General features: G+C 41.7%; 1 protein-coding gene across 2 annotated transcripts in view; it reads left to right on the plus strand.

Moving 5' to 3' along the window:
• The window catches only part of RSU1 (Ras suppressor protein 1), a 175952-nt gene that overhangs the window by 7003 nt on the left and 143113 nt on the right, over nucleotides 1-25836 (plus strand). For both annotated transcript variants that reach the window (XM_005606904.4, NM_001309339.1), the window contains 1 exon segment: nucleotides 18861-18911. In XM_005606904.4, coding sequence (XP_005606961.1) covers nucleotides 18861-18911 — 51 coding nt within the window.

Here is a 25836-nt window from a genome sequence, read left to right on the forward strand (position 1 = left end):
ATAAATGTATGTGAACCCAGTTTAAAGAAAACCCGATCTAGATATATGAGATCCACTTTTCCAAAGCAAGAAACTAGAGGTGATTTTTTTACATCACATCAAGGCCTGTTACTTCTTTGAATAGCGAGTTTGCACAGGTTGGTCTATTTTTTATTTTTTAAAGTAAAAGATGGCAGAACAATGTGGCTGAGGAACATTCCATGCAGATCCAGCGCCTGGCCAGCAGGGGTCAGTGTTGAGCCTCACCATCACATGCCCCCTCAGCTGCTGCTGCCTCGGTAGGTGCTTCCTTCCGCCTTCCTCACAGCGCCTCCTTCGGGTAAAGAGAGAGCCTCCTTTATGGTAATTTATCCGTGAAGCTCACCGTCAAAGAAAGCTCCCCTCTGTTATGATCCAAAGCATCTTTGACATTAGCTGTTTCATAACTGCCTTGCCGGTCTGAAGCTTCTGCCGGAGGCTCAGGGGCTCCTGAATGGAGGGGTGCTGGTCTGTCGGCGTGTTTCCCACGACAGATGGGGGCAAGATAGAATTCACAGTGTCCCCTTCGGCCAGATTTCACCAGATGCTTAATAATGTAAGACAGTATTTTAGATTTGAGGTGTCGGTGAAGCCAAAGAGACAAATGATAGTATAATGTTATTTATTAACATTATAGTTTGCTCGGGCTGCCAAACAAAATACCCCAGACTGGGGGGCTTCAACAACACACATGTGTTTCTCACCATTTTGGAGGCTGGAATTCCAAGACCAAAGTGTCAGCAGGCTTGGTTTCCCTGCGGCCTCTCCTTGGCTTGCAGACGGCTGCCTCCTCGCTGTGTCTTTCCTCTGTGTGTCCACATTCCTGTTCTCATCAGGACACAGTCGGCCTGGATTAGGGCCACCTCAGCAGCCTCATTTTACCTCCATCACCTTTTAAAGTCCTGTCCCCAAAGACAGTCACATTCGGAGATACTAGGGGTTTCCGGTAACTTGGCTTGGCTCTTCTGGGGTTCTCTCTTCTGAGGCTGGTGAGGCGCCGTTTTGTTTCTCTCTGCTTTCACCACAGATGCTGATGTCATGTTGGTCCTTTGTTGGTTCTCCCCAGGCACTTGTATTCGGGAGTTTATGGGGACACTTTATTCCTAGTTTAGTTGTAAGTTGTGTCCTTGGATCTTTGATTGCTATCTGGCTACTCTATTTTTATGTGGGGGGTCAAGATTCCTAAAATGTGCAGCCGTGCCTGCCCCGTCTTCCCAGCACTCACTCAGACTTGGCTTTTAATGTAGCAGATACAGGAGTTGGTCACTGGGCTTCCTGTTCTGCTACGCGCACCTGAGTCTTCCGGCCTGCATGTTGGGAGCCTGAGCTGTGGGGTCTCCCAGCTTGTCTACCTCCCACGTCTTGCTCTGCCACACAGATGTGGCTCTTGTGAGGTTTTCGAAAGTTTTCACTATTAGCGATGAAATGGTGATGACTAAAGTCAGTGGTGAAGCTACACGCACAAGAGACCCACCAAAATGATGGAGTGGGGGAGCAAACCCACTGCCCTGAGGGTCTCAGTCTGGGAGTGGCACGCGTCCCTTCCACTCAAGTTCCCTTGGGAAGAACCCACCATACAGGGAGCTGTATTCTTGATGTTCATCACCAGTCCTGAGGTCAGGATTCCTCCCATTATTTAGATGGAAGCTTACATTCTGGTGGATTCCTCAGGAAAGGTCAAGAGGGTAATACCGCCGGAGTTGCTGTACATTGATGATAGATGGAAGTTTGTGCCCTTTTTTCTTGAAAGTCAGCCTTACTGGATGTAAAGACTCACAATGTGTTTTCTGGGGTCTTGTACATTTGTTATTCTATTTTCTTCTGCATAAAGCATTGCTGTGCAAAAGTCTGAGGATAATCTAATTTTCTTTTCTCTGTAAACATTTAGTCTTTTTTCCTGGAGGCTGAAAAGATTTTTTTACTTTTTCTTTAAGTCTGGGTGTATTCGTTTTCTGTGCCTATTGTAACAAATGACCACAACCTGCGTGGCTTAAGACAATGGGAATTTGTTCTCTCATGGTTCTGGAAGCCAGAAGTCCAAGATGAAGGTGTTGGTAAGGCTACTTGCTCTGGGGGCTCCAGGGGACAATCTGTTCCTTGTCTCTGGAGGGGAGGCTGGACAAGGTCATGTTAGCCAGGGGCCCAGCACCTGCTCCACCCTCTTCAGTGGATGAGGGGAAATCGGGTGAAACCTTCTGTCCTCTCCCTGTCTGCCATCTTTTCTTTTCCACTTAGAGTCTTAGACCTTCCACAGAAGGAGAGAGACATTGTCACAATGCTTCCTGTTTGGGTGTTTTTTTTGATGCCTCAGTGGTTGAAGGGTTGATGTCAGGAGCCAGGATAATGTTATGGCTCAAAGCACAGGCTTGGGAGTCACAGTCTTTACTAATTATCCCAACTTTGGTGTTTATTAATAAGTCCTTGGAAAGATCAGCTGGCGTCTCTGGGTGTCAGTTTCCTCATTGGTAAAATGGGAAAATACGCTGCTCCTCAAATAAAGGATGATGTCCATGTTGTATCTGGTGTGGAGTAAGTACTCAAAAAATGATTGTCATGAAATTAGTCATTAGGAAATTTTGCACTTGTGAAGCTGAGACAAGGCTGTTTTTTGTTTTATTTTATTGAGTTCATAATTGTTTATAACATTGTGAAATTTCAGCTGTACGTTCTTATTTGTTAGTCACCATATGTATGTGCCCCTTTACCCCTTATGCCCACCCCCCAACCTCCTTTCCCCTGGTAACCACTAATCTGTTCTCTTTGTCCATGTGTTTGTTTATCTTCCACATATGAGTGAAATCATGTATTTGTCTTGCTCTCTCTGGCTTATTTTGCTTAGCCTAATACCTTCAATTTCCATCCATGTTGTTGCAAATGAGACGACTTTGTCTTTTTTATGGCTGAGTAGTATTCCACTGTGTATATACACCACATCTTCTTTATCCATTATCAGTTGATGGGCACTTGGGTTGCTTCCACATCTTGGCTATTGTGAATAATGCTGCAGTGAACAGAGGGGTGCGTCAGTCTCTTTGAATTGTTGATTTCAAGTTCTTTGGATAAATACCCAGTAGTGGGATAGCTGGATCATATGGTATTTCTATTGTTAGTTTTTTGAGAAATCTCCGTATTGTTTTCCATAGTTGCTGCACCAGTTTGCATTCCCACCAGCAGTGGATGAGGGTTCCCTTTTCTCCACACCATCTCCAACATTTGTTGTTTTTTTGTCTTGGTGATTATAGCCATTCTGACAGGTGTGAGGTCATATCTCATTGTAGTTTTGATTTGTATTTCCCTGATGATTAGTGATGTTGAACACTTTTCGTGTGACTACTGACCATCTGTACATCTTCCTTGGAAAATGTCTGTTCATATCCTCTGCTCTTTTTTTTATCGGGTTGTTTGTTTTTTGTTGTTGAGTTCTTTATATATTTTAGAGATTCACCCATTGTTGGATATATGATTTGCAAATATTTTCTCCCAATTGGTGGATTGTCTTTTCATTTTGTTCATGGTTTCCTTTGCCTTACGGGAGCTCTTTAGTCTGATGAAGTCCCATTTGTTTCTCTTGTCCAAGTAGACATGGTATTTGAAAAGATCCTTCTAAGACTGATGTCCAAGAGCGTACTTCCTATATTTTCTTCTAGGAGTTTTATGGTTTCATGTCTTACGTTCAAGTCTTTAATCCATTTTGAGTTAATTTTTGTGTATGGTGAAAGATAATGGTCTACTTTCATTCTTTTGCATGTGGCTGTCAAGTTTTCCCAACACCATTTGTTGAAGAGACTTTCCTTTCTCTATTGTATGTTCTTGACTTCTTTGTCAAAGATTAGCTGTCTGTAGATGTGCGGTTTTATTTCTGGGCTTTCAGTTCTGTTCCATTGATCTCTGTGTCTGTTTTTGTGCCAGTACCATGCTGTTTTGATTACTGTAGCTTTGGTATAGTTTGGAGTCAGGGATTGTGCTGCCTCCAGCTTTGTTCTTTTTTCTCAGAATTGCTTTAGCTATTCAAGTTCTTTTGTTGCCCCATATGGATTTTAGGATTCTTTGTTCTATTTCTGTGAAGAATGTCATGGGGATTCAGAGTGGGATAGCGTTGAATCTGTAGATTGCTTTAGGTAGTATGGACATTTTAACTCTATTTATTCTTCCATTCCATGAGCGTGGAATGTCTTTCCATTTCTTTATGTCATCATCGATTTCTTTCAGTAATGTCATACAGTTTTCAGGTATAAGTCTTTCACCTCCTTGGTTAGATCTATTCCTCAATATTTTATTCTTTTTGTTGTGATTGCAAATGAGATTGTATTCTTGAGTTCTCTTTCTGTTAGTTCCTTATTAGACTATAGAAATGCAACTGATTTGTGTAAGTTGATTTGTAAATGTTGATTATTTCTAACAGTTTTCCAATGGATTTTTAGGGTTTTCTGTATGTAAAATCATGTCGTCTGCAAACAGTGAGCGTTTGCTTCTTCCTTGCCAATTTGGGTACCTTTTCTTTCTTTTTCTTGTGTAATTACTCTGGCAAAAACTTCCAGTACTATGTTGAATAGGAATGGTGAGAGTGGGCACTGCTCTCTTGTTCCTGTTCTCAGGGGAATGCTAACATCTGTTGCCCATCTTCCTCTTTTTTCTTTTGCTCACCAAAGCCCCAGTACATAGTTGTGTATCTTAGTTGTAAGTCATTCTAGTTCTTCTATGTGGGATGCTGCCACAGCATGGCTTGGTGAGTGGTGTGTAGGTCTGCACCCAGGATCTGAACTGGTGAACCTAGGGCTGCTGAAGCAGAGCATATGAACTTAACCACTTGGCCATGGGGCTGGCCCAAGTTTTATTGTAAATGGCTGTTGGATCTTGTCAAAGGCTTTCTCAACATCTGTTGAGATGGTCATGTGGTTTTCATTCCTCATTTTGTAATGTCGTGTATCACATTGATTGATTTGTGGATGTTGAACCATCCCTGTGTCCCTGGTATAAATCCCACTTGATTGTGGTGTATGATCTTTTTGATGTATTGCTGTATTCGGTTTGCTAATATTTTGTTGAGGGTTTTTGTATCTATATTCATCAGTGATATTTGCCTGTAATTTCCCTTCTTTGTGTTGTGCTTGTCTGGCTTTGGGATTAGGGTGATGTTGGCCTTGTAAAATGTGTTAGCAAGTATTCTGTCTTCTTCAGTGTTTTGGAATAGTTTGAGAAGGATGGGTACTAAATCTTCTTTGAGTGTTTGCTAGAATTCTCCACAGAAACCATCTGGTCCTGGGCTTTTATTTTTTGGGAGGTTTTTGATTACTGTGTCAATCTCTTTGCTTGTGATTGATCTATTCAGATTCTCCATTTCTTCTTGATTTGGTTTTGGGAGGTTGTATGAGGCTAAGAATTTATCCATTTCTTCTAGGTTGTCCAATTTGTTGGCATAGGTTTTTCGTAGTATTCTCTTATCATCCTTTGTATTTCTGTGGTATCCGTTGTAAGTCTCCTCTTTCATTTCTAATTTTATTTATTTGAGCCTCCTCTCTTTTTTTCTTAGTGAGTGTGGCAAAGAGTTTGTCAATTTTTTTGTCTTCTCAGAGAACCAGCCCTTGGTTTCATGGATCCTTCCTACTGTTTTTTGCTTTCAATTCATTTATTTCTGCTGTGATGTTTATTATTTCCCTGCTTCTGCTGACCTTGGGCTTTGTTTGTTCTTCTTTTTCTAGTTCTGTTAGGTGTCCTTTAAAGTTGCTTATTTGAGATTTTCCTGCTCGTTACAGTGAGCGTGAATTGCTATAATTTCCCTCAGCATGGCTTTTGCTTCATCCAATATAAGTTGGTATGGTGTATTTTCACTTTCATTTGTCTCCAGATATTTTTTGATTTCTCCTTTAATTTCTTCAGTGACCCATTGGTTGCTCAATAGCATATTGTTTAGTCTCCGTGTGTTTGTCACTTTCCCAGCTTTTTTCTTGTAGTTGATTTCTAGTTTCATAGGTTGTAAAAGATGCTTGATATGATTTCAATCTTCTTAAATTTGTTGAGGCTTTCCTTGTTTCCCAACATATGGTCTGTCTTTGAGAATGTTCCGTGTGCACTTGAGAAGAATGTGTATTCTGCTGATTTTGGATGGAGTGTTCTGTATATATCTACTGAGTCCATCTCGTGTAGTTTTTAATTTAGTCCCACTATTTCCTTGTTGACTTTCTGTCTGGTTGAGCTATCTGTTGATGAAAGTGGGGTATTAAGGTCCCCTACTATTATTGTGTTGCTGTTAATATCTCCTTTTAGGTCAATTAATAATTGCTTTATGTACTTTGGTGCTCCTGTCTTAGGTGCATATATATTTATAAGTGTTATGTCTTCTTGGTGGACTGTCCCTTTTATCATTATATACTGCCCCTCTTTGTCTCTCCTTGTTGATTTTATCTTGAAGTCTACTGTGTCTGATGTAAGTATGGCAGTACCTGCTTTCTTTTGTTTGCCCTTAGCTTGGAGTATCATCTTCTATCTCTTCACTCTAAGCCTGTGTTTGTCGTTGGAGCTGAGATCTGTTTCCTGGAGGCAGCATATTGTTGGGTCTTGTTTTTTAATCCATGCAGCCACTCTGTGTCTTTTGATTGGGGAATTCAATCTATTTGCATTTAGAGTGATTATTGATATATGATGGCTTAATGCTTCCATTTTATCACTTATTTTCTGGTTGTTCTGTGTTTCCTTTGATTTTTTGTCCCATGTATTTGGACTGCCAGTTCAGTTTGGTGGCTGTCTATGATGGTTTTCTTAGTTTTCTCTTTATTTATCCTTACTGTCTCTGTTCTGGTTTTTTGTTTAGTGGTTACTGTGAGATTTGTATGAAAGATCTCGTAGATGAGATAGTCCATTCTCTGATAGCCTCTTATTTCCTTAGTCTAAGCAGCTTCCATCCCTGTCCTCTTTCCCTTGTAAGCTATTGCTGTCACAAATTATTCTGTTTTGTCTTGTGAGTTTGTGGTCAAAGTGAAATGATTATATTCATTCTTTATGTTTTCCTTCCTTTTATGTTATAATTGTTTGCTAATCTGTTCTGATAGAAAGTTGCAATTTTCTGATTTTGTCTGCCTATTTATCTCCTTGCTTGAGGCTTTGTAAACCCTTTCTTTTTTTTTTTTTTTCCCAGGTATACGGGCCTTCTTGATCATTCCTTTTCATGTGTGTGTGTTGGGCGGCAGGGGGTCGTGTAGAGATGAACTCCCTCAGCTTTTGTTTATCTGGAAAAATTTTTATTTCTCCATCATATGTGAAGGATATTTTTACTGGATAGAGTATTCCTGGCTGAAAGTTTTTGTCTTTCTGAATTTTGAATATACTGTTCTACTCTCTCCTAGCCTGTAAGGTTTCTGCTGAGAAATATGGTGAAAGCCTGATACAAAGAATATAACCTACAAAGAATAACCTTCTTTGTAGGTTATTTTCTTCTGCCTTGCTGCTCTTAATATTTTTTGTTTCTCCTTTACTTTTGCCAGTTTTGCTGCTATATGCCTTGCAGTAGGTCTTTTTACATTGATATATTTAGGAGATTTGTTAGCTTATTTTACTTGTAATTCCAGCTCCTTTAACAGGTTTGCACAGTTCTCAGCTATTATTTCTTTGAACAAGCTTTCTGCTCCATTCTTTTCTTCTCTTTCTTGAGTACCTGTAATCCTTATGTTGCATTTCCCAACTGAGTCAGATATTTCTTGAAGTATATCTTCCTTTTTTTTTTTTAGTCTTAGTTCTCTCTCTTCCATCTGAAGCATTTCTATATTCCTATCTTCTAAATTGCTAATTCTGTCCTCCAAAATATCAGCTCTGTTTTTTAAGGACTCCAGATTTTCCTTTATCTCGTTCATTGTGTTTTTCATCTCCAGCATTTCTGATTGGTTTTTCTTTATAGTTTCACTCTCTTTTGTGAAGACTACCCTCTGTTCATTAATTTTGTTACTGATTTCATTGGACTGTCTTTCTGAGTTCTTCTGTAACTCATTGAGCTTTTTTGTGATGGCTGTTTTGAGTTCCCTGTCATTTAGATTATAGATTTGTGTGCCTTCGGGATGGATTTCTGGGTGTTTTGTCTTTTTCTGTTTGGTCTGGAGTATTAATATACCTCTTCATACTGTGTGATGGGGTGGATTTGTGCCTTCACATAGTGAGAGAGTCTGGTCGCAGATTTCACCTGCTGCCACTGGTTGGGGGGCAGGAGCTGTGTATTCTGAGCCTGCCGGGATCCCTGTCAGCTGGCACAGGCTGTTTTGAAGATCTCGTGGTGGGAGCTCTGGTGGGGCAGGAGGTTTGCGGGTAAAGAGCCTAATGGCCTTTGGGCTGAGGAGTGGAGGCAAGGATCTGTGGATGCTGTCTGGGGCACCTGTGTTTGCTGGATCTATGTCTTGAGAGGAGAGAGGCAGATGGAAGAGGCTGGAGCAGGATGATGGGAACAGACATCATGCTGGGGAGATCTAGGGAGACCTTGTAGGTGGTCAGAAAAAACATGCCCAAGTTTGACCTAGAGGGCAGCTGATGACGAGTGTCAGTGCAGGAGACTAGTTATCCGGGACTGGAGGAGGCAGCACTTGGAAGTCAGGATAAGGGATGATGTGGGGAGAGAAGCTGAAAGCCCATGGAAAAATGCCAATGAGCTGCCCATCAGACCAAATCTTATCTTTGGTGTAGGTGAGAGCAGGTGGTACACTGGTCCTCAAATATTTAGTGACTCTTGAAGGATTTATGACTCTGAACTCTGAGAGCCACCTGGCTCTGTGTAGGCAGCTGGTCTAGGATTCCAGTTCTTCCTGCTTCTCAAGAGGGACTTGCCTTTGCCGGGACATGTGGGGCTCTTGGGTTGAGGATAAGAAGTGTGGAGGAAGGTTGAGGTGGAGGCAGAGAACCACTGCTCGAGAGAAGTGAGGAGTCGGAAATGTCTACCATTGGACCCTGGGAAGAAAAGAGAGTGCCTCTGCCTCACCTGGCTGCCTTGTTTATCGCCAGGGATCCATAGAAGTTGAGAATACCCCATGTTGTCTGAAATGGAAAGCATGCACATTTGGTACTACCCATGTCTTCATTTTGTGGAAAAAAATGAACCTATGACCTCAGACTTCTTTTTTTCTTTTGAACATCTTAAAATGGCATACAATTGGCCATTTGTGGATATTTTCTTTGTTTTGGGGGCCAGTAAAAAAATAGGCTCAGAATTAATCAGCTTCTTATTTGGAAACAGCTTTGAAAGGGTTCTCTCTGCTTACCAGCTCTGCAGCCATGAGCAGGTTACTTAACCTCTCTGTGCTTCATTTTTCTCAGCTAAAACTGGGAGGGAGGTGGTTAATCACAGTACTACCATGTAGGGTTATTGTGAGGAATGGTTAAGGGGATACAGTTCTTGGATCTGTGCCAGCCACGTTTTAAGGATTTAGTAACATCAGCTATTGTTATTACTTTATTGTGTTTTATCATTTTTGATTCTAGGGGATGTCTATACAGTGCCCAGCAGAGCATATTGATGTAGTAGGCATTCCATAAATACTAGTTCTTTCTTATCTTTTCTATTTTCTTTGTTTTGTAGCATCAGATAATTTAATTCAGCCTTTCATTTTCAAGATGAGGAATTTGTGCTCCAGAAAAATCCCGTGATATTTTTCAGGATCTCGTGGGATTACAGTCTGGGTCTCACACTGCTTGAAACTCCCTTTTCTTTGCTTTGAGTCACTTTACGTAACTGTCATATTTTATTCAAGAGAGAAAGGAATTTTTGCGTTCAGGTTTATACTCTTTTTGTTATGATAGGAATTTCCAGCATCTTGAAAAGAGCTCTCCGTTCCAGATATGAATATTATTTTCCCAATTTGGAAAGAAGCTCCAGATCTGGAATCCGGGAACCTTGGTTGGACTCTCGGTTCTCATGCTGGTGGTCTGTGGAACCTTAGAAAAATCACCTTACCTCTCTGGGCCACCTTTTCCTTATTAATTGCATCCCCTTGTTATTACAGAGTAAGCTCCTTGGGGGCAGTAACTGTGTCTCACTCATCTACCGCATCACCAACAAAGTACAGTGCCTTGCAAAACAGTCCTAATTCACTGAGCATTTGTTAATGCCATCCTACTTACAAATCTAGAGCGGTTAATGACTGCATACTGTAGGTGGCTTACTATATTTTTCTCTTTAATTCTTCCAGACATCTTCAGAAATAGAATTTTTCTTTGTCTTTTTTTGGAAGGAGAGACTTTAAAGGGAGGTGTTCAGACAGGAACGATGTGGGCTCCACGTTTTTAGTAACACAGTACCCTGTGTCTAGGATCTTTTGACCTAATGTCCTGGTGGATGCAAAGCCCCTAGTCAGTGAGCAGCTCATTGGGGGTTCTCAACCCACATGAATTCTCTGCCCTTTTTTACGTATAGAAAGAGTTATCACTTTTTTCCAGTGGTCACGTGCCGGGGTCCTGCCCCGGCGGAGTCCAGGTTCCTGAGGGATGGACGGCATCGGCGCAAAGAGGGGAAAATAAGGGGGACGTGAGACTTGGGTTGGTGTTAGCAAGTCTGACTTTACTGTGCACCAGTGTCGTTTATATATTTTTCAGGATTAGTACAGAAATAGTTCTACATATATTCTCAGAGAAATAAGGAAGTAAAAAACGAGCACAAGAATATTTATTAGCATTCTATTCTATAGAGCATAAGGTTAATGGTAGTCTTCTCAGCAATTAACTAGTGTTTGTTGTCTCTAAGCTAAAGGAGATAGGTACCTAGGCGTCTGTTGTAATTCATGGTAAAGTTAAATCAAAGAGAGAAGGTCCAGGCCTCCGGACAGGACAGCAGCCCGTCTGGTTACATCCTGGTGGAGCCATCCCTGCCTCCCTCAATCATTTACGCCATTAGTGTAGATGGTTAATGGGAACAAAAGGCGACTCCAGGGTGTCTTATCCCCAGGGCTATCTGCATTCTCAGCGGGCAGTTAAACATCTTTACTTTTTCGCACCCTTTAGGGGGTGGAAGCATTCCTTTGTCTTTTAGATTGTAGAGCTAACAGTCCCTTAAGTACACTGCCGGAGAAAGTATCACTTTGTTAGTAAAGTAAAGGGCTGAAAAGCTAAGCTAAACTATATATCTTCAAGAATGAAAAAGAGAAATAAGTATAGACATAACCTTGCTAGAAAGCATGCATATAATTCAGAAAATATCAGGGGTGTCGGCCAGCCATTCTTCACCGAGGGGCATCCCTGCACCCCTCGGCCCTTCTACTCATCAATTATTTATTATTTATTGCTTTTAGGAGAAAACCTCTATAACATTTTAACAGAAAGCAGAAGGTCAAGAATAATATATAGATACTTCTTGATCATCCAATTAACCAGCAAACTTAGAAGGACGATGCATATATTTTTAGACAAAGAACTGGAGGGAGAAGGAAACATTAACCAGATGGAGGCCATAAACCTAATTCGACATCTTATCTGGGCAGGATTCCTTTCTGCTTGTCTCAAATGGGACTGTGTGCTCCTCCAATAATTAACTGAAAAATATCTTAAAAGTTACCTGCAGGTGGTCACATTCTCTTACTATATCTAATTTTCCCAGGAGGTAGTGCCTTCCAAGCAGCCACCCAAAGGATTGAAAACTGGAGGTTAAGAAAGGAAAAGGAATAGGCAATTAGAAGCAGCACAGGTTTCAGAACTATGTGAGGGGCTGGCTAGTTATTCTTCACCAAGGGGCGACCCTGCACCCCTCGGCGTTAATCGGCTGGACCCTGTCAAACAGCCGATCAAATGATGTAGCCACGGCTCCCAGCAGTCACGTATGATAAATTGCTTTCTGTTGAATGAAAGAGCAGTTAAGTACAGTTGATGGATCCTTTATCTGCAAATAGGAGAATTCAGTCAAGTAGCCAATTTTGAAAACTTGCTACTAATGAACTTCCAGTTCTCCACAATAATTAATTGTGAAATAAAGGAAAGCTTTCATACCATGGTGATTTTTCTTTGAAGTTTTAAATTATGAACAAAATTCAAAAGAAGTCTGTTTATGATTCTGGGTGTGTTGATGAATATGATATTTGTATTATATTTTGGTATCAAACATTTTATTGTCTGTTTCTGCTTTAATATATTGTCCAAAGCCGCATATTTAAGAAGATCTGAATCTGTAGCCTGCTACCAGGGGTGAAATAACTCCAGCCATGCGACATGGGCAGGCATTTTAATCATGCATCCTGGAGACACAAAACCCAAATGGGTCAGCCTGGCTTCCTGGTGCTGACATCTGGCCGGCTCCCACATCCCTGTGGAGTCTCTGAATCAGGGTTATTTAGGGCTGTTGCTGTTTCTAGCTTAGTGGGGAGCCAAAATGGAAAAACCATTTGGACCATCCTGTATTTTAAGTTCAAATTAATTCTTCTTTTTTGGTCTACAACTTTGAGAGGAATTCAGTTAACAGAGGATGCTGTTTGCAGTGTAATCTGTAGAGTGGCACAGAATTTGAATGGTGCCCCCTGGGGTTGTCAAACAAGGTGGCCCTCTTTGAATATCCCAGGACATATGATGGGTCTTTGAACATGGCGATACTTGATACAGGAACTGTCATAAAGGGGTAAACCATGTGCCTTCTCATGATAGCAACATTTTTCTGGTTGCTTCCATTCGGAACACAGTCTGTAAAATGAACTGGTGGTCCCAGTCCAGTTTTTGTGACGAGCATTACAGACCTTTCATTTGGAACCCAAGGGTGGCCCATTCCGACCTGTGACAAGATTGCAGAAACTTTCAAGTCCCATATGATTCCCCTTGTCTCCTCCTGGCCGTGTGTTCGTCTCTGGATATAAATGTCACGCTGTGAAGCTGAAACTTTTTACCTTCTTGGAAGTGCTACCAAAGGAATAATTTACTTTCTAATTTGCCAAAATGGAGACTGTAGAGACAGTTTCCAGTGTGCTACATCATTGTGATATGTTGGCTTATTTTGGAAACAAGTCTATAATGTCATCTGCTGGTACTGAGAATTTCATCATGCTGATTTTTCTTCTCTCGTGCTGCCTACTTTATGCTGAAGAAGAAGGGGGAAACTGAACCTTTTAAAAATAATAATAATTGCTCCCATGTATTATCTAGAAATGGTGATTCTTTTTCTTGTAGTGTTTAGTTAGTCCTTTGATTTTTCTGAATTTGTTCCATTAAAACACTACCTGCCCCCTCCAGTCCTGTATCTTCCCTATTTTCCATCTATTTGCTCAAAGAAGTCTGGAATTGCTTCCATACTCTCCAGCTTCCATATGTCCTTCACGTCCTGCTTCAGTGCGTTGTGTCCTCTGCCCTAAAGAATTTTTGGATGTGTCATCTTCCAGGAACTAACATCTCCTTCTGAACTGCCATTATCCCTTCCAATAGACTTCTCTTGTATCCATGATCCTTTTATGTCTTACATTTTGGGATTTGGGTACATGTTCTTTGCTCTCTAAATTGAGTGACTCTGTAGTTTGTCATCCAAACTAGGCATCATCCAGGACTGTCCCAGGCTAGCCAGGATGTATAGTCAACATTACTTCTAAGGGAATCTCCAAGGTAGAAACTATTGGCACTCTGAGCATGCTCAGTGAGTGTCCAGTCAGTGAGTGCCCCCATGAGTTCTTGATTGTCTTTCTTGTGAAATTATTGAACCAACCAGTTCCTTTTTGAGCGTTTTCCTATCATTCCCTTCTTGGCTAGAGAACAAACGATCATAAATCATAGGTCCACTGCGAGCAGCCTCACCCCGTCTCCACCCTCCCCTACAAAACACCTCCCTCCCAATGATTTTGTTTTCCCACTGTTCCTGTTGGCCTGATACAGTGTTCACCCAAATATCATTCTAAAGGCTAGAGGCCAAATAATAGCCAAGGCACCATAACATTTGACCGTGTGTGTCAACACACTTCTTAGCTGTTTAACTGACTTTTGAAATAGATTCTGCTTTGAAAATGCCTGGGTAAAGCATAGTTTAATATTGCTGTAGGAATTTTAATATAAGTGTGCTCTCACGGTTGTGGCGCTGCTCATTCTCGACAATTATGGTGGGCTGGACCATCAGAGCATGTTATTCACACGGTGGAGGCTCTCCCAGCGTGTGATTAAGGCCGCAGGGCAGGTCAGGAGGGGGACAGCCTGCTCAATTTTCCCAACATGTTTGACTAGGGGGGCTTTTGTATTTTTAAATAATCCATTCTATTTTGGTAGACCTTTTCTCCCCTTTCTTAGCAGCACAGTTTCCGTACAAGACTCACAATGAACTCACCATTGCCGAGTGGAAGGGAGTGGCGGGTCGGATAAATGCATCTGTCACTCCTTGGTCTTTGCCTGTACCAGGCTTTGATTCATTCTGTGATTTTGATCCTGCCCAGCCTAATTGCCCTCCCCGGAGACCCGGCCTTCAGTCCTTTATTGCCCTAAATATTCCTTCAAAGATCTTCTATGAACTTTTTCTTTTTTACTCTAATTTTTCTCCTCTTACCTATTGTTAGCATGCAGCCCTGTAACAATAGTGAGAAAGGAAAATACATTCTAGTGCTGTGAACGGGTGAAGCAGCAATTCTGAATTTCTCTTCTCTATTAAAAAAAAAAAACTTTCAAACTTCGTCACTTTCTCTCCTTCTAAATGCTTGTTGAAAGGGCACAACGTGAAGTGATTGAAAAGAACTAGCTTTCTCTGATTAAATCTTTCATTGTGAACGTTAGATGGGAGAAGAGCAAAAGTTTTTGTTTTTCTAATTAGCTGTGATATTTTAGGAAAAATTAAGGCAGGGGGCGATAGGATTGTCAGTTTTCTTCTGTAATCAGAATGACCTTCTGTGACAGATGGACTGGTCTGCTAGTGTGAGAGGCTACTCGTAGTCTGCCAGTTTGTGTTTGCGTCATCTTTCTCCGTAATAAAACCTGAATTTCTAGCTGGCACATGGTCACCTGGAACACAAACTGCATTTCCCTGCCTCCCTTGCAGCTAGACGTCTCTGTGCTACAAAGTTTTGATTAATTGCTTGCAAGTGGAAGTGCCACATGCCACTTCTTAGAAGCATTCTAAAGGAGGAAGACTTCTTTTTCCTTTGCATCTTCCTGAGGGGAATGCAGGCATGGTGACTAAGCTCAGGCAGCCATCTTGGACCATGAGGTAGGATCCATGCAGTGTGGATGGTTGGGCAACAAGATATCAGGAACCTTTGGACTGCCTGTGTGTAAGTGAGAGAGAAACTCCTGTTTTGTGTAACTGTTGTTATTTGTGGTTTGCTCTCACATGAAGCTGACCTTACTCTTAATTCATACAGCTATGAATCTGTTTCATCTGCTTTGGTACGAGGGCAACTCTTTGAGGGTGTTTTTTCCCTATATCAGACTGTACACCTGAGAGGTAGAGGAATGCTTTATTTGGTGGACAAGAAATCTTAACTCTTAGAAATAAAAAGTCTGAGATGTTCTGTAATATCTAAAATCTTAAACATCCTGTGAGACGCTGCCTTTGTGGTTGTTTTAAAAACCACAAAAGTGCTCTCTTTCCATTTGTCTTTCTCATTCCCCCTTCCCCAGTAGTTCAGTCCAAAGCCAGCAAGTGGGACAGAAAGAGGTGCTCAGGGTTTGGGGGTTGCGTAGTGGCCTAGAGTAGGGTGTGGGAACCTGAATGGGGTGAGTTGGGCATCTGTGCGGGGTGGGGGAGCCTGGCTTGGGAGGTCCGAGGGTGAGGAGGGCGTCGCTGTGGAGGGCGCAGGCGAGGAGGGGAGGGTGAGTCTGAGCCGAGAGGGCGGGTGTCCAGGTAGGAGGAGGGCGTGTGGGGAGGTTGGTTCCTGCATCGTTCACCATACTGCATCAGTTCACCCTGATGGAAGGACTCAGAAGATTCCACAGAGCCTCCTCGTGTTAGGATTTAATAGGCACAGGGCATGGTTTAGGAAGAGCAAGAAAGCACAGCCAGTATCAGGGGCCCGAGAGGCTCACTGGTGACCCCCAGGTGTCATTTCTTCATTGCTCAGGACATACTTCGTTTCCAGAGATGAGCCATCAAGACACATGTGAGGAATCTGGGGTTCCGGAGAGGCTGGACAGAAATGCTCAGCAGTGTGTTTTATGCCTGACTGGTCATACACCCTGTAGTCAGATGTAAGCCGTCAATCTACACATCTCCAAATGTGAACAAGCTGGCCGTGGGTGCTCCAGGTCGTTCTCAGCTTTAAACTGAGTATTACACGTCTCTGGCTAGGGTGCTCGTGCTCATCTTGACCGAGAATCAGTACCAGGCTTCCGGGGGTCCCTGAAGCTGTGCATGGAGCTGTCCCAGTCTAGCTGTAAGAGAGCTGTGTTTTATGCAGTTATATATAGAAGTATTGATTACGTAAGTAAGTAGGTTGAAGATAAAGGAAGCCAGAGTTCTTGCTGTTAGAGAAGGGAGTTACAGATATGGAAAGGCAGGAAACAGGCATGAACCGTGTGGCAGTGTATTGGAATTGGATATGTTGGTGTGGACTCATGGTTTTCAGTAATGTACAGAGTGAAATCAATATAGGGATGTGTGTGTGTTTATTCTCTAGCTCTGGCCACTGAGAGGGACTGAGGATACTGACCCCGAGATATCTAGTGCCCAGATTTTAGCTTATAAATACCATTTTCTGCAAAAGGGAATCAGAAGTCATTGGAGAAATGGCTGATTCCAGGGCAGTGGCAGAAGTACAGGACGAACTCGAATATCTTGTGCCAGAAAGTAAGGAATTGCTCAAAAAACCATGGGGATGTGTCAAAAGGACTTAGTAGCCAGCTTCGATGGGCTCCCCCAGCCAAATCAGGGGCAGTGTGAACATCAACATAAATAATAATGATTGTTTATAACCCATTGACTAAAATAGGAATCCACAAAGCTACGCAAGTATAAATAAATACATCTTGGTTTCTCAGCAGCAACACGATTGCCCTTTCAGACGGGATGTTGTGGGTGGGCTGCCTTGTGCATTGTGGGGTGGTTAGCAGCATCCCTGGTCCCTCCTACCGGATGTCACTAGTTTAGACCAGTCCTGTCCAAAAGAAGTATAATGCAAGCCACATAGGAAAGTTTAGATTTTCCAGTGCTCACAGTTGTTATAACCAAAAATGTCTCTGGACGTTGCCAAATGTCCCATGAGGGTCAAAATTGCCCTGGTTGAGGACCACAAAACACACGAATAAATTGAAGGTGCGGTGAGAAGCAGGATGTTAATATAGTTTCAAAGTGTTCTCCCTCCTCATCCCCACTATCCCCCCCACCAAATACTAATTAAAGAGATAAAGAATAAATTGACAGTGGAGAAGCCGGGCACACAGAAGTGGTCAAGGGAAGATGATGAGTGACAGGCCAAATGGAAATCGTGTGCCACCTCATAGGATGCAGTGAGAAGAACAGCATTTCTTTGATATTCCTGCCCAAGATGCTCAACCTAAAGCTAGTCAAGAATAAACAAATGCCAAATCCACAAGGAAGACATAAACAAAATAATCTGGTCTGCAAGTTTCATCATTGCCAAGGTCACGAAAGTCAAAGAAAGAGAAACTTAGACTGGAGGTGACTTAGAGAGACCTGGTAGCTACATGCAATGTGGATTCTGAACTGGATCCTTTTTTTAAAGAAATAGTAGGAGCGTTTGGCAAAACTTGGATGAGGGCTGAGGATTCGATGGTAGTGAGGTATTGTGTTAAGTTTTTGGTTGTGATGGCTGAATTGTGGCTATGTAAGAGAATGCCATAATTTTTGGTAGGAATATCCTAAGTTTATGGGGCATGAGACCAGCAGCTTAATCTAAAATGGTTCAGGGCAGGAGAACAGGTCTTTATACTGTATTTTGAGCTTTTCTATAACTTTGTGATGATTAATAAAAAGAAAAATACTCAAAAGTTGTGGTCAAGATTGATACAGTCTCATTTTCTTCTAAGCATGCTGGGGTCCAACACTGAGACCCTTCTTGAGAAACTTTTTATCATCTTATCCCCTTCAGGAAAAAGCTCTATTACATTAATGTAATATTCTCATGGAAAGAATATTGGAAAAATGTCTGAATCTGTTTCTTAACTAACATATAAATTATAATTATATACATAAAACATATATTGTTGTGTGTATATATATCATACTGATCATACAGTGAAGTTTTAGAATCCAAAACGCAAGGCAGGTCACTTTTTTCTCAGGGGTTTTTCTGTGTGTGTGTGTGTGTGTACGTGTGTACCTGTGACTATTTTCCTCCTTTAGAGTTGGAAAAACCATCTTTTAAGCAAAGCTCATCTTGTTCAGCAGATTAAACCTTCATGCTAATGTTTGAAAGTGGCAAGCAATCTGCACGTGCTTTGAAATGTCAACCAAAATATTTTTAGAGGAAAATTGGGTTTTTAAAATTCTGATCATGTGATAGTGTGTAGAAGAATTTCTGGGTCGACAGTGGACGTAGATGCGGTCGTGTGCTGCCAGCCTTCTGTCATGTGCTCTTTCTGTTTTGATGGGATGGGTTTTTGCACAGGTCAGGGCTTTGTGTCCCTCCACACTCTTGGCTGGTTCTTCTGACCGGCGCGTGTTATTGACATGGGTCACTAAGGCTGGGCCAGCAGACCAGGTCTCTGAGCAGAGCTAGCTGGCCCTTTGATGTTTGATCTGTGACATTAATCTCATTAGCTCTAAATTGCTTTGCTAATTGCACTGTTAATTGCATGACTTTTCTTATTTGGTTTAACATTTAACAGACAGTGTTCTATGAATCCTTGCTTCTATTTTGGGGAGTGGTAGCACTTCCACCTGCGAAAAGAATTTAGCACTTTGTCTTGTAGGAGTGTAGGTGTGATTTGGGTACATTTACTGACTGTGTGATTTTTCTTTTTTTCTTCTTTTGCAGTCTCCCTGTCTCACATCACACAACTGGTCCTCAGCCACAACAAGCTAACAAGTGAGTTACCTTCATCATTCGTTACACAGTTTCCACCTTTTAGTTGATATAGTGATGCTGCTGATTCTCTTGTTTCCTTTAAAGATAGTAATGACAAATGATTATTTGGGGGAACCTAAAATTTATTTTGGTGACATTAAGATATAGGAGCACGTTGTCTTCAATATTTTGTGCTTTGCTCTGAGGATTTTTTCCTATCGTGTGTGAATTGAAGAAAGAGAATGACGTCGTTTCTCTGGAAATGGCCCCATTCAGGGACGGTGCATTTTGCAAGTGACCTGAACTGCTGGGCCAATCATTAGTATTTCACGAAAAAAAAAAACTTATCAGAAAATAGTAGAATAAGAATTCTTGGCTTTCATCTATACTTCCCCCTCAAAAGGGGAGTACTTAACTGTTGTACGCTTTTCTTCCATGGTTGATAGGGGAAAAAACTCGCAAAGTTGTATAAATTATATATATTTGCATCTGTATTTTTCAAGTTTTTGAGTCTGGTCTCCAAGAAAAATTCTCTGGGGCGTTGGTAGTGCCATGGTATAGTTAACGATACGGTAGAATTAATAATGGATTTTATAAGAATATCTTGTGTGAATGATATGGGCCATTTTATTCTTAGGGCTGTGGCTTTAAAGATTTTAATGACAGGGACCCCACTCTCCTTTCTCCTTCCTAATTGACTGTCACTTCTTTGTGCTTGCCATATTTCCTGCAGACTTGAATGATTTTCTAATCATGTGGCAAGAATTTGTTAGGGAGCTCTCTGAGTCTGGTGAAATTGAGCAGAATGTCACGTTGAGGGATTTGTGTCATGAATTTATGTCTGTGTGTGTGCATTATATACAGCTCGAAGCAATGTCACCGAGCTGTTGATTATTGAGAATTAAGAGTGGCAGTTAGGGCCCCTCATGTGCAGGAGACAGGCAGATTAGTTCGTTTTTAGCAAAAAGCGCATGTTTGCAAGGCAAAGGCAGAATGGCTTGATTGTCATATTTGAGGAGTGGTGGCCCCACATGCTGAAAGCATGGGCTACCAGTCACATTTGGGCATTTTTGTAACAGGTAATATGCTGCTACACTTGTGGCTTTTGTAGCAAATGGTCCTCCTGTCCACTGAGTCCCTAACCCCAGCCCAGAGTGGGTTTGAGGTCGTTTTGAAGAGTGAACTGGACGATCCCGGAATTTCTGAAGCTCCCCATCATGTAGTTTATAAAAGCATGTCTTAATTGCCAAGCTCACCATTGCTAGATCTACATCATTATTAAAGTGAAAACAGTGTACATTTGTACAAAAAGGCAAACCATTCTTATTCCTTTTATATCATTAATTGCTCTGTTCTTTAAAAAATCCTTCAGATAGTTGTAGTTTATTTCTTTTTATATGTCCACGAAGGTAGAAATGTCAGAAACCGGTGGATCAGTTTCTTTCTCCAGGCAAATAATATGGGATCAACTTAGAAAGGCATAAATACGGAGTTAAATTGTATCTGCTTTTGAAGAGATTGGCTGTGAATGGATCCAAACTTCCTATTTCTTCCCTCCCTGGTTTTTTTTTTTTCTTTCCATTTGAGACAGTCTTGACCTAATCCAGTAAACTCTAATTAATCGTCTTGGTAAATTCTGTTTCAGGCCATTGTGAGTAGTGTCAGTGACACCCGATCTGTTCCACTAAGGTCAAATTAGCATCTTTTACTATTTTTCTGGCATTTAAATGAATGACTTTGCTATGGTTTTTCAAGTATTTATAGTAAATATGTCCATTTGATGGAAATATAAATATGCATTAAATGTAAGTGGCTGAGCACACCCTCCTGTCACTTTTTATTGTAATCAGTGTCTTTCACTTGCCGTGGTGTTTAATAGGAACTGCCTGACAAAGCTACATTAAAACCACTGGGACTCAAAAGATAAACCCCTCAGCACTGCTTTGATCTTGGAGAACTATTTGTGTCTTTCTCTTAGTATGCCAATTACACTGCCCTCTGACATTTCCACTGCGTACAATGGAAGGAATGACTGGCTCACTCATACTGGCACCTGATTTGGGGACACTCTTTGGCTCCATGCACTCGACTCAGTATCTTTGGGGTCATCAGAACCTCATCAGAGTCTCACTGTGGCACTGAGGTGACTTCCTTTCCCTGCTGGTGGCTTTGACATCAACAGGTCCACTCTGCAGGACAAGTGAGGCCATGAGGAAGCTGAAAGTCACTGATGATCCTTAAATTCCCCCAAGATTTTGTGAGCAGAAATTCTTGAAGTTTTCTATATTAGAGTTCATGAAAGAGATTTCAAAATCGTCAAGCTCATCGCTGTTAGAGGCTCATCATTGTTGTCGTTGGTGCTGTGGAGTGGATTCCGCCTCCCAGCGACCCTGTGGACCGCAGAGTGGAACCCTGCCTGGTCTTTTTACTCCATCCCCTCACCTTCTGGCACTGTATCAGCCAGTGCTCCACTCCTGTTTTCATGGCCAATTCTTTTGGAAGTGGGTGGCCAGGTCCTTCTTCCTAGTCTGTCTAGTCTGGAAGCTCTGCTGAAACCTGTCCACCATGGGGGACCCTACTGGTATTTGAAATACTAGTGGCAGAGCTTTCAGCGTCACAGCAACATGCGGCCGCCACAGTATGACAACGAGACAGGAGGTGTGGAGCCCTGACCGGAAAACAAACCCAGGCTGCGGCGGTGAGAGCACCAAATCTTAACCTCTAGTCCACCAGGGCTGGCTGCCTCATTACTGCAAGGACAGTATGTAAGTTTGAACCTGGGGGATTGGGGCAGTGCTGATGGGTTTTCGTGGAGTCAGTGGGGAATCGCTCTGCCTGCATCAGCTTCCCTAGATGTACACGTGGCCCTGACGTGTTTAAGGAGACGAGAGGCAGAGTAGCAGGTGAATCTTTTCCTCTGCCTTTTTGTGTGACTGGGCAGGTGCTATCTGGGAACCCAACAGAGGTTCTTTCTGGCCCAACGGACTGGTTTCAGAGTAAAGCTGAGGTTCTGTTGCCAGACTCTCCTTTTGGAAACACCAGTTTCCCTGTGATGCCACACATCTGGCGGAAGGCGCGTTCTTTGCCTGCCTTTCAGAACCTGCCCTGATCTGGCCGCATTCTCCAGCCAGCCTCTTCTCCCTGCATGCTGCGGTAGGAAGGTGGATGAACCTTCTCTCCCCAGGCCCAGCCCTGCCACAGCGCCTGTGCTGCCTTGCCCCCTCCCTTCTGCTCTGCACTGGCCTCTTTGCCCTTGCCCCCGCCACATCCTCTCCTTGTTTCTTACTTGTTATGGGCTCATTTCAAACGTGGTGGACTGCGGGCGCTCTAAAGAAACTTTATTTTTGTGTTCTGCAAATTGATGTCCCTCTCACCTTTATAGTCGTCAGGGCCTTTCATAGTTAAGGAATGATGTCGTGGCATTGCACTCCTCAGGCAGGTAGGAAAGGTGGTATGACCAGCGTGGATACTTCCTCCACCTCACAGCCCTCCTGGGCTCAGCCGAGTTCCACTTCTCTGTCAAGCCTCCTTTTACAATTGTAGGCGTCACAGCTTCTGGGTCTCTTACTCTTTCGCTTAAAGTTAGTTTTGTATGTTAAAGGTCGCAAATTATTTACTAATTTCTTCATATAATTAATTGTATTACAGTCATGCGACACTTTCTGAGGAATGTGTCGTTAAGCGATCTAGTCGTTGTGTGAACATCACAGAGTGCACTTACACAAACCCACGTGATAAAGCCTACTACACAGTTAGGCTAGTGGTTCTAATCTCGTGGGACCATCATCGTGTGCGGGGTTGTCGTTGACTGGAACGTCATTAAGCGGTGCCTGGCTGTGTGAGTTTCCTGAGGTCGGGAACCCTGTCTGATGCTATTTTGTATCCCGTCCCAACGTGCCAAAAGCACGCTGAACTGAGATGGACTCTTGGTTAATACGGTTGATTAATGGGTTGGTGGGTGATGAGTTGTTCGAAGTCTGAGCTGACTGAGATGATACACGCAAGGGCTTGCTTGCTCTCGGTGTTTCCAAAGATGGGAACGTAGCAACTGTTCTAAAGGCTGTCTTCCTGTGTCCCTGCCCTCCTCCTCCATCCCCTCTCTCTGTGATTACCCTTCCTTGTAAGCCAGAGTTAGCTGTCTTTTTCAGTCATCTCCTAATCTGGTCCTCGATTGTCAGGGTGTTTGGGGAGTGTTAGTTTTGTCAATGTTTTTCTGCTTGTTCTCATTCTTAAAGAATTTCTTTTGAGACAGCCATTTTAAGACTCGTCACTAGGGGTCACTGTTGAGATACGCATTTTTCCCGGGTCTTGTGCCTAAAGATTAAGAGCCAAATCTGTGTTATCAGATGAATGTTTTGCAAGCTATTGGGCTCTGTCCCACAGGGTATGTTGCTATTGCCATTTGCATAGTGAAGTTTACCAAAATTAAGGTAGACCCTTCTATGAGGAGGTATGTGAATTTTGTTCTGCTCCTAAAATTATGAATTCAGTTTCACATATAATTTCTTAGTGTTTATTATGGCTACTTTCTCAAGTTAGAAACTTTTAATTTCTTCCATTCTCTTTAAATTGGAAGAATGTTATTGCCTTCTGTAGTATTTTGTGTTGAGTATATGTGAGATCTTTTTTCCTGTGGAAGACGGTTTAAAATATGCCTGTGTGTAACCAGATTTTAATTCAAAAATAACCGTGTAAAACTCAGGAAGATGTGCATTTTGTGCATATTTATACTGATTCTTCTACTAAATGCCATCGTGTAGGGCACAATACTCTGCATTATGAAATGAATTACATTCTGCATCAGCGATACAACAATCTCTGAGCGTTAGTTTTTTAATGTGAAGCTTTTCTTAATTTTAAAAATAATTTTATTCTTACAGCAAAGCCCATATACAGATGTTGATAGCACCTTAAATATGAGAGTAGTATTTTTCATCTTGTGACTCATGCATATTGAGGATTAAGTGCTCATATTTGTGCAAAAAATGCTGTTTGCCTTGTGTAAACATTGAGAAGCCAACTCTATGTCAACCTTTCCTGAATGTGGGTCTCTAATGTGGTTATTTAGTTTTATACTTGGAACTTTCAACTGTCATGTAAAACCTTGTCTTGAGGTATTAGCCATTTTGCCCGTAATTTCAGGCCTTAATGTGACCATATCTTGTCATTTAATGTATCGGAAATGGCTAGGCAGGCAGTAAACATAAGTTTTATGGCAAAATGTGTGTGTGTGTGTTTTTAACAGACTATTTCCTATTAGTTATGGCTTATGTATGAATTCGAAATTATAGTAAACAAGAAATGCTAGGCTATTTTTTTTTTTTTGGTGATTTCAGTCATTTCTTTATCCGTGATATTCTGAATACGTAGAAGCTAATATAATGTTTTAAGATTTTATGCAGATATGTATATTAATAGGATATCTACCAGAAGTGTTATTATGAATGAATTAAGCAGCATGTTCCACATGAAAATATTGCATTCGCAAAATATGCAGATTCAATTATAATGAAGAAAATTAAGCAGTTTCTGAAAAGTGTAATAAATTGAAATCCTTTTCTACAGACATAATAGATTGTTGAGATGACTGAGAAAAATTAACTGTCCCAACTCATAAGGATGACCTTCGCCAGTCTTCTAACTCCTTCCTGTTCCGAGGTCTCTAGTTATTTCCCTGTTCATAGATTATTTGTCATGGCTTATGCAAAAGTTCTGTGCATGGCTTGTATGAAATTAAACTGAGGGGGGGTATGCAAAATAAATCGTCTCTGTGTCATGAATTTATCTTGTGACGATATCAAAACAACTTGCTGTTTGCATTTTAACGGGGTATAAATGTATTTATAATACAGAGGCTTTGATCAATAGCTTATTTTTTCAATTAGTGCACATTTATCAGTTTGTTACTGTGCCATCATTTGAAAGATTGGATTTGAAAAAATGTATACATAGTATTTTTGAATCTGACAGCTATTAATTAAACAGTATCTGTTGGATGGTACCAGTGGTTAGGTTACCATAAAAAAATTGCCTGCAATTGGGAGTTTGTTGTTGTTTTTGATTTTAGTAAGTGAGTAAGTATGCAAGATCTTCACGTGTGTAAATTGACTAGTCTATAGCCCAGAACCAGGGCAGTCAAGGCCAAATGGGTGAAGTCTTGGCTCTCCATGGTATGCCCTCTGCTCAGAGGCTGTGGTCCTCTGATCCCTTTCTTGCCAGCCTCACCAACGAAAATGCACCTATTCTTAAATCCCTTTTCTTGGAGTCCTGCTCTGTGCTAAGAGGAAGTCAGCTGGAGCATAGTGAATCAATCCTTCGCATTATATTTTTAAACAGAACAATTTCAATTATGAGAATTTCAGCATGGTGGCACGCTGTGGAGAAAATAATGTGAGGGCAGGTTGAACCTGTCATTTTCCAAATCAAAACTTGTCCATTTGGGGGAGCTGATCTTCAGAAGGGTTTCTTTGGCTATTTACAATAGAGCTCTCAAACAGAATTGACTTAATAGCAACATTTTTAGGTTTGCTTTTTTGGTTTTTTTGGTGAGGAAGATTGGCCCTGAGCTAACATCTGTTGCCAATCTTCCTGTTTTTTTTTTCTCCCCAAAGTCCCAGTACATAGTTGTATATCCTAGGTGTAAGTCTTTCTAGTATTATGTGGGATGCCGCCACTGCATGGCTTGATGAGCGGTGTGTAGGTCCGCATCCAGGATCCAAACCAGTGAAGCCCTGGTGGTCAAAGTGGAGGGTGCGAATTTAACCACTATGCTACTGGGCTGGCCCCCAGCAACATTTTATGTATAAACCATCTGTTGACTGTCTCTCCTGGATAATGTGTGTGTGTGTGTGTACATGTGCTGTGTGGAAGGAGGGTGGCGGAGGACGTTCTAAGAGGTGCAGTACTTGGGTATAGACATTCTTTTAGAGCAGTTCCTAACATTTCG

This window comes from Equus caballus, chromosome 29 (assembly GCF_041296265.1).
Source record: "Equus caballus isolate H_3958 breed thoroughbred chromosome 29, TB-T2T, whole genome shotgun sequence".
Classification (NCBI taxonomy): domain Eukaryota; kingdom Metazoa; phylum Chordata; class Mammalia; order Perissodactyla; family Equidae; genus Equus; species Equus caballus.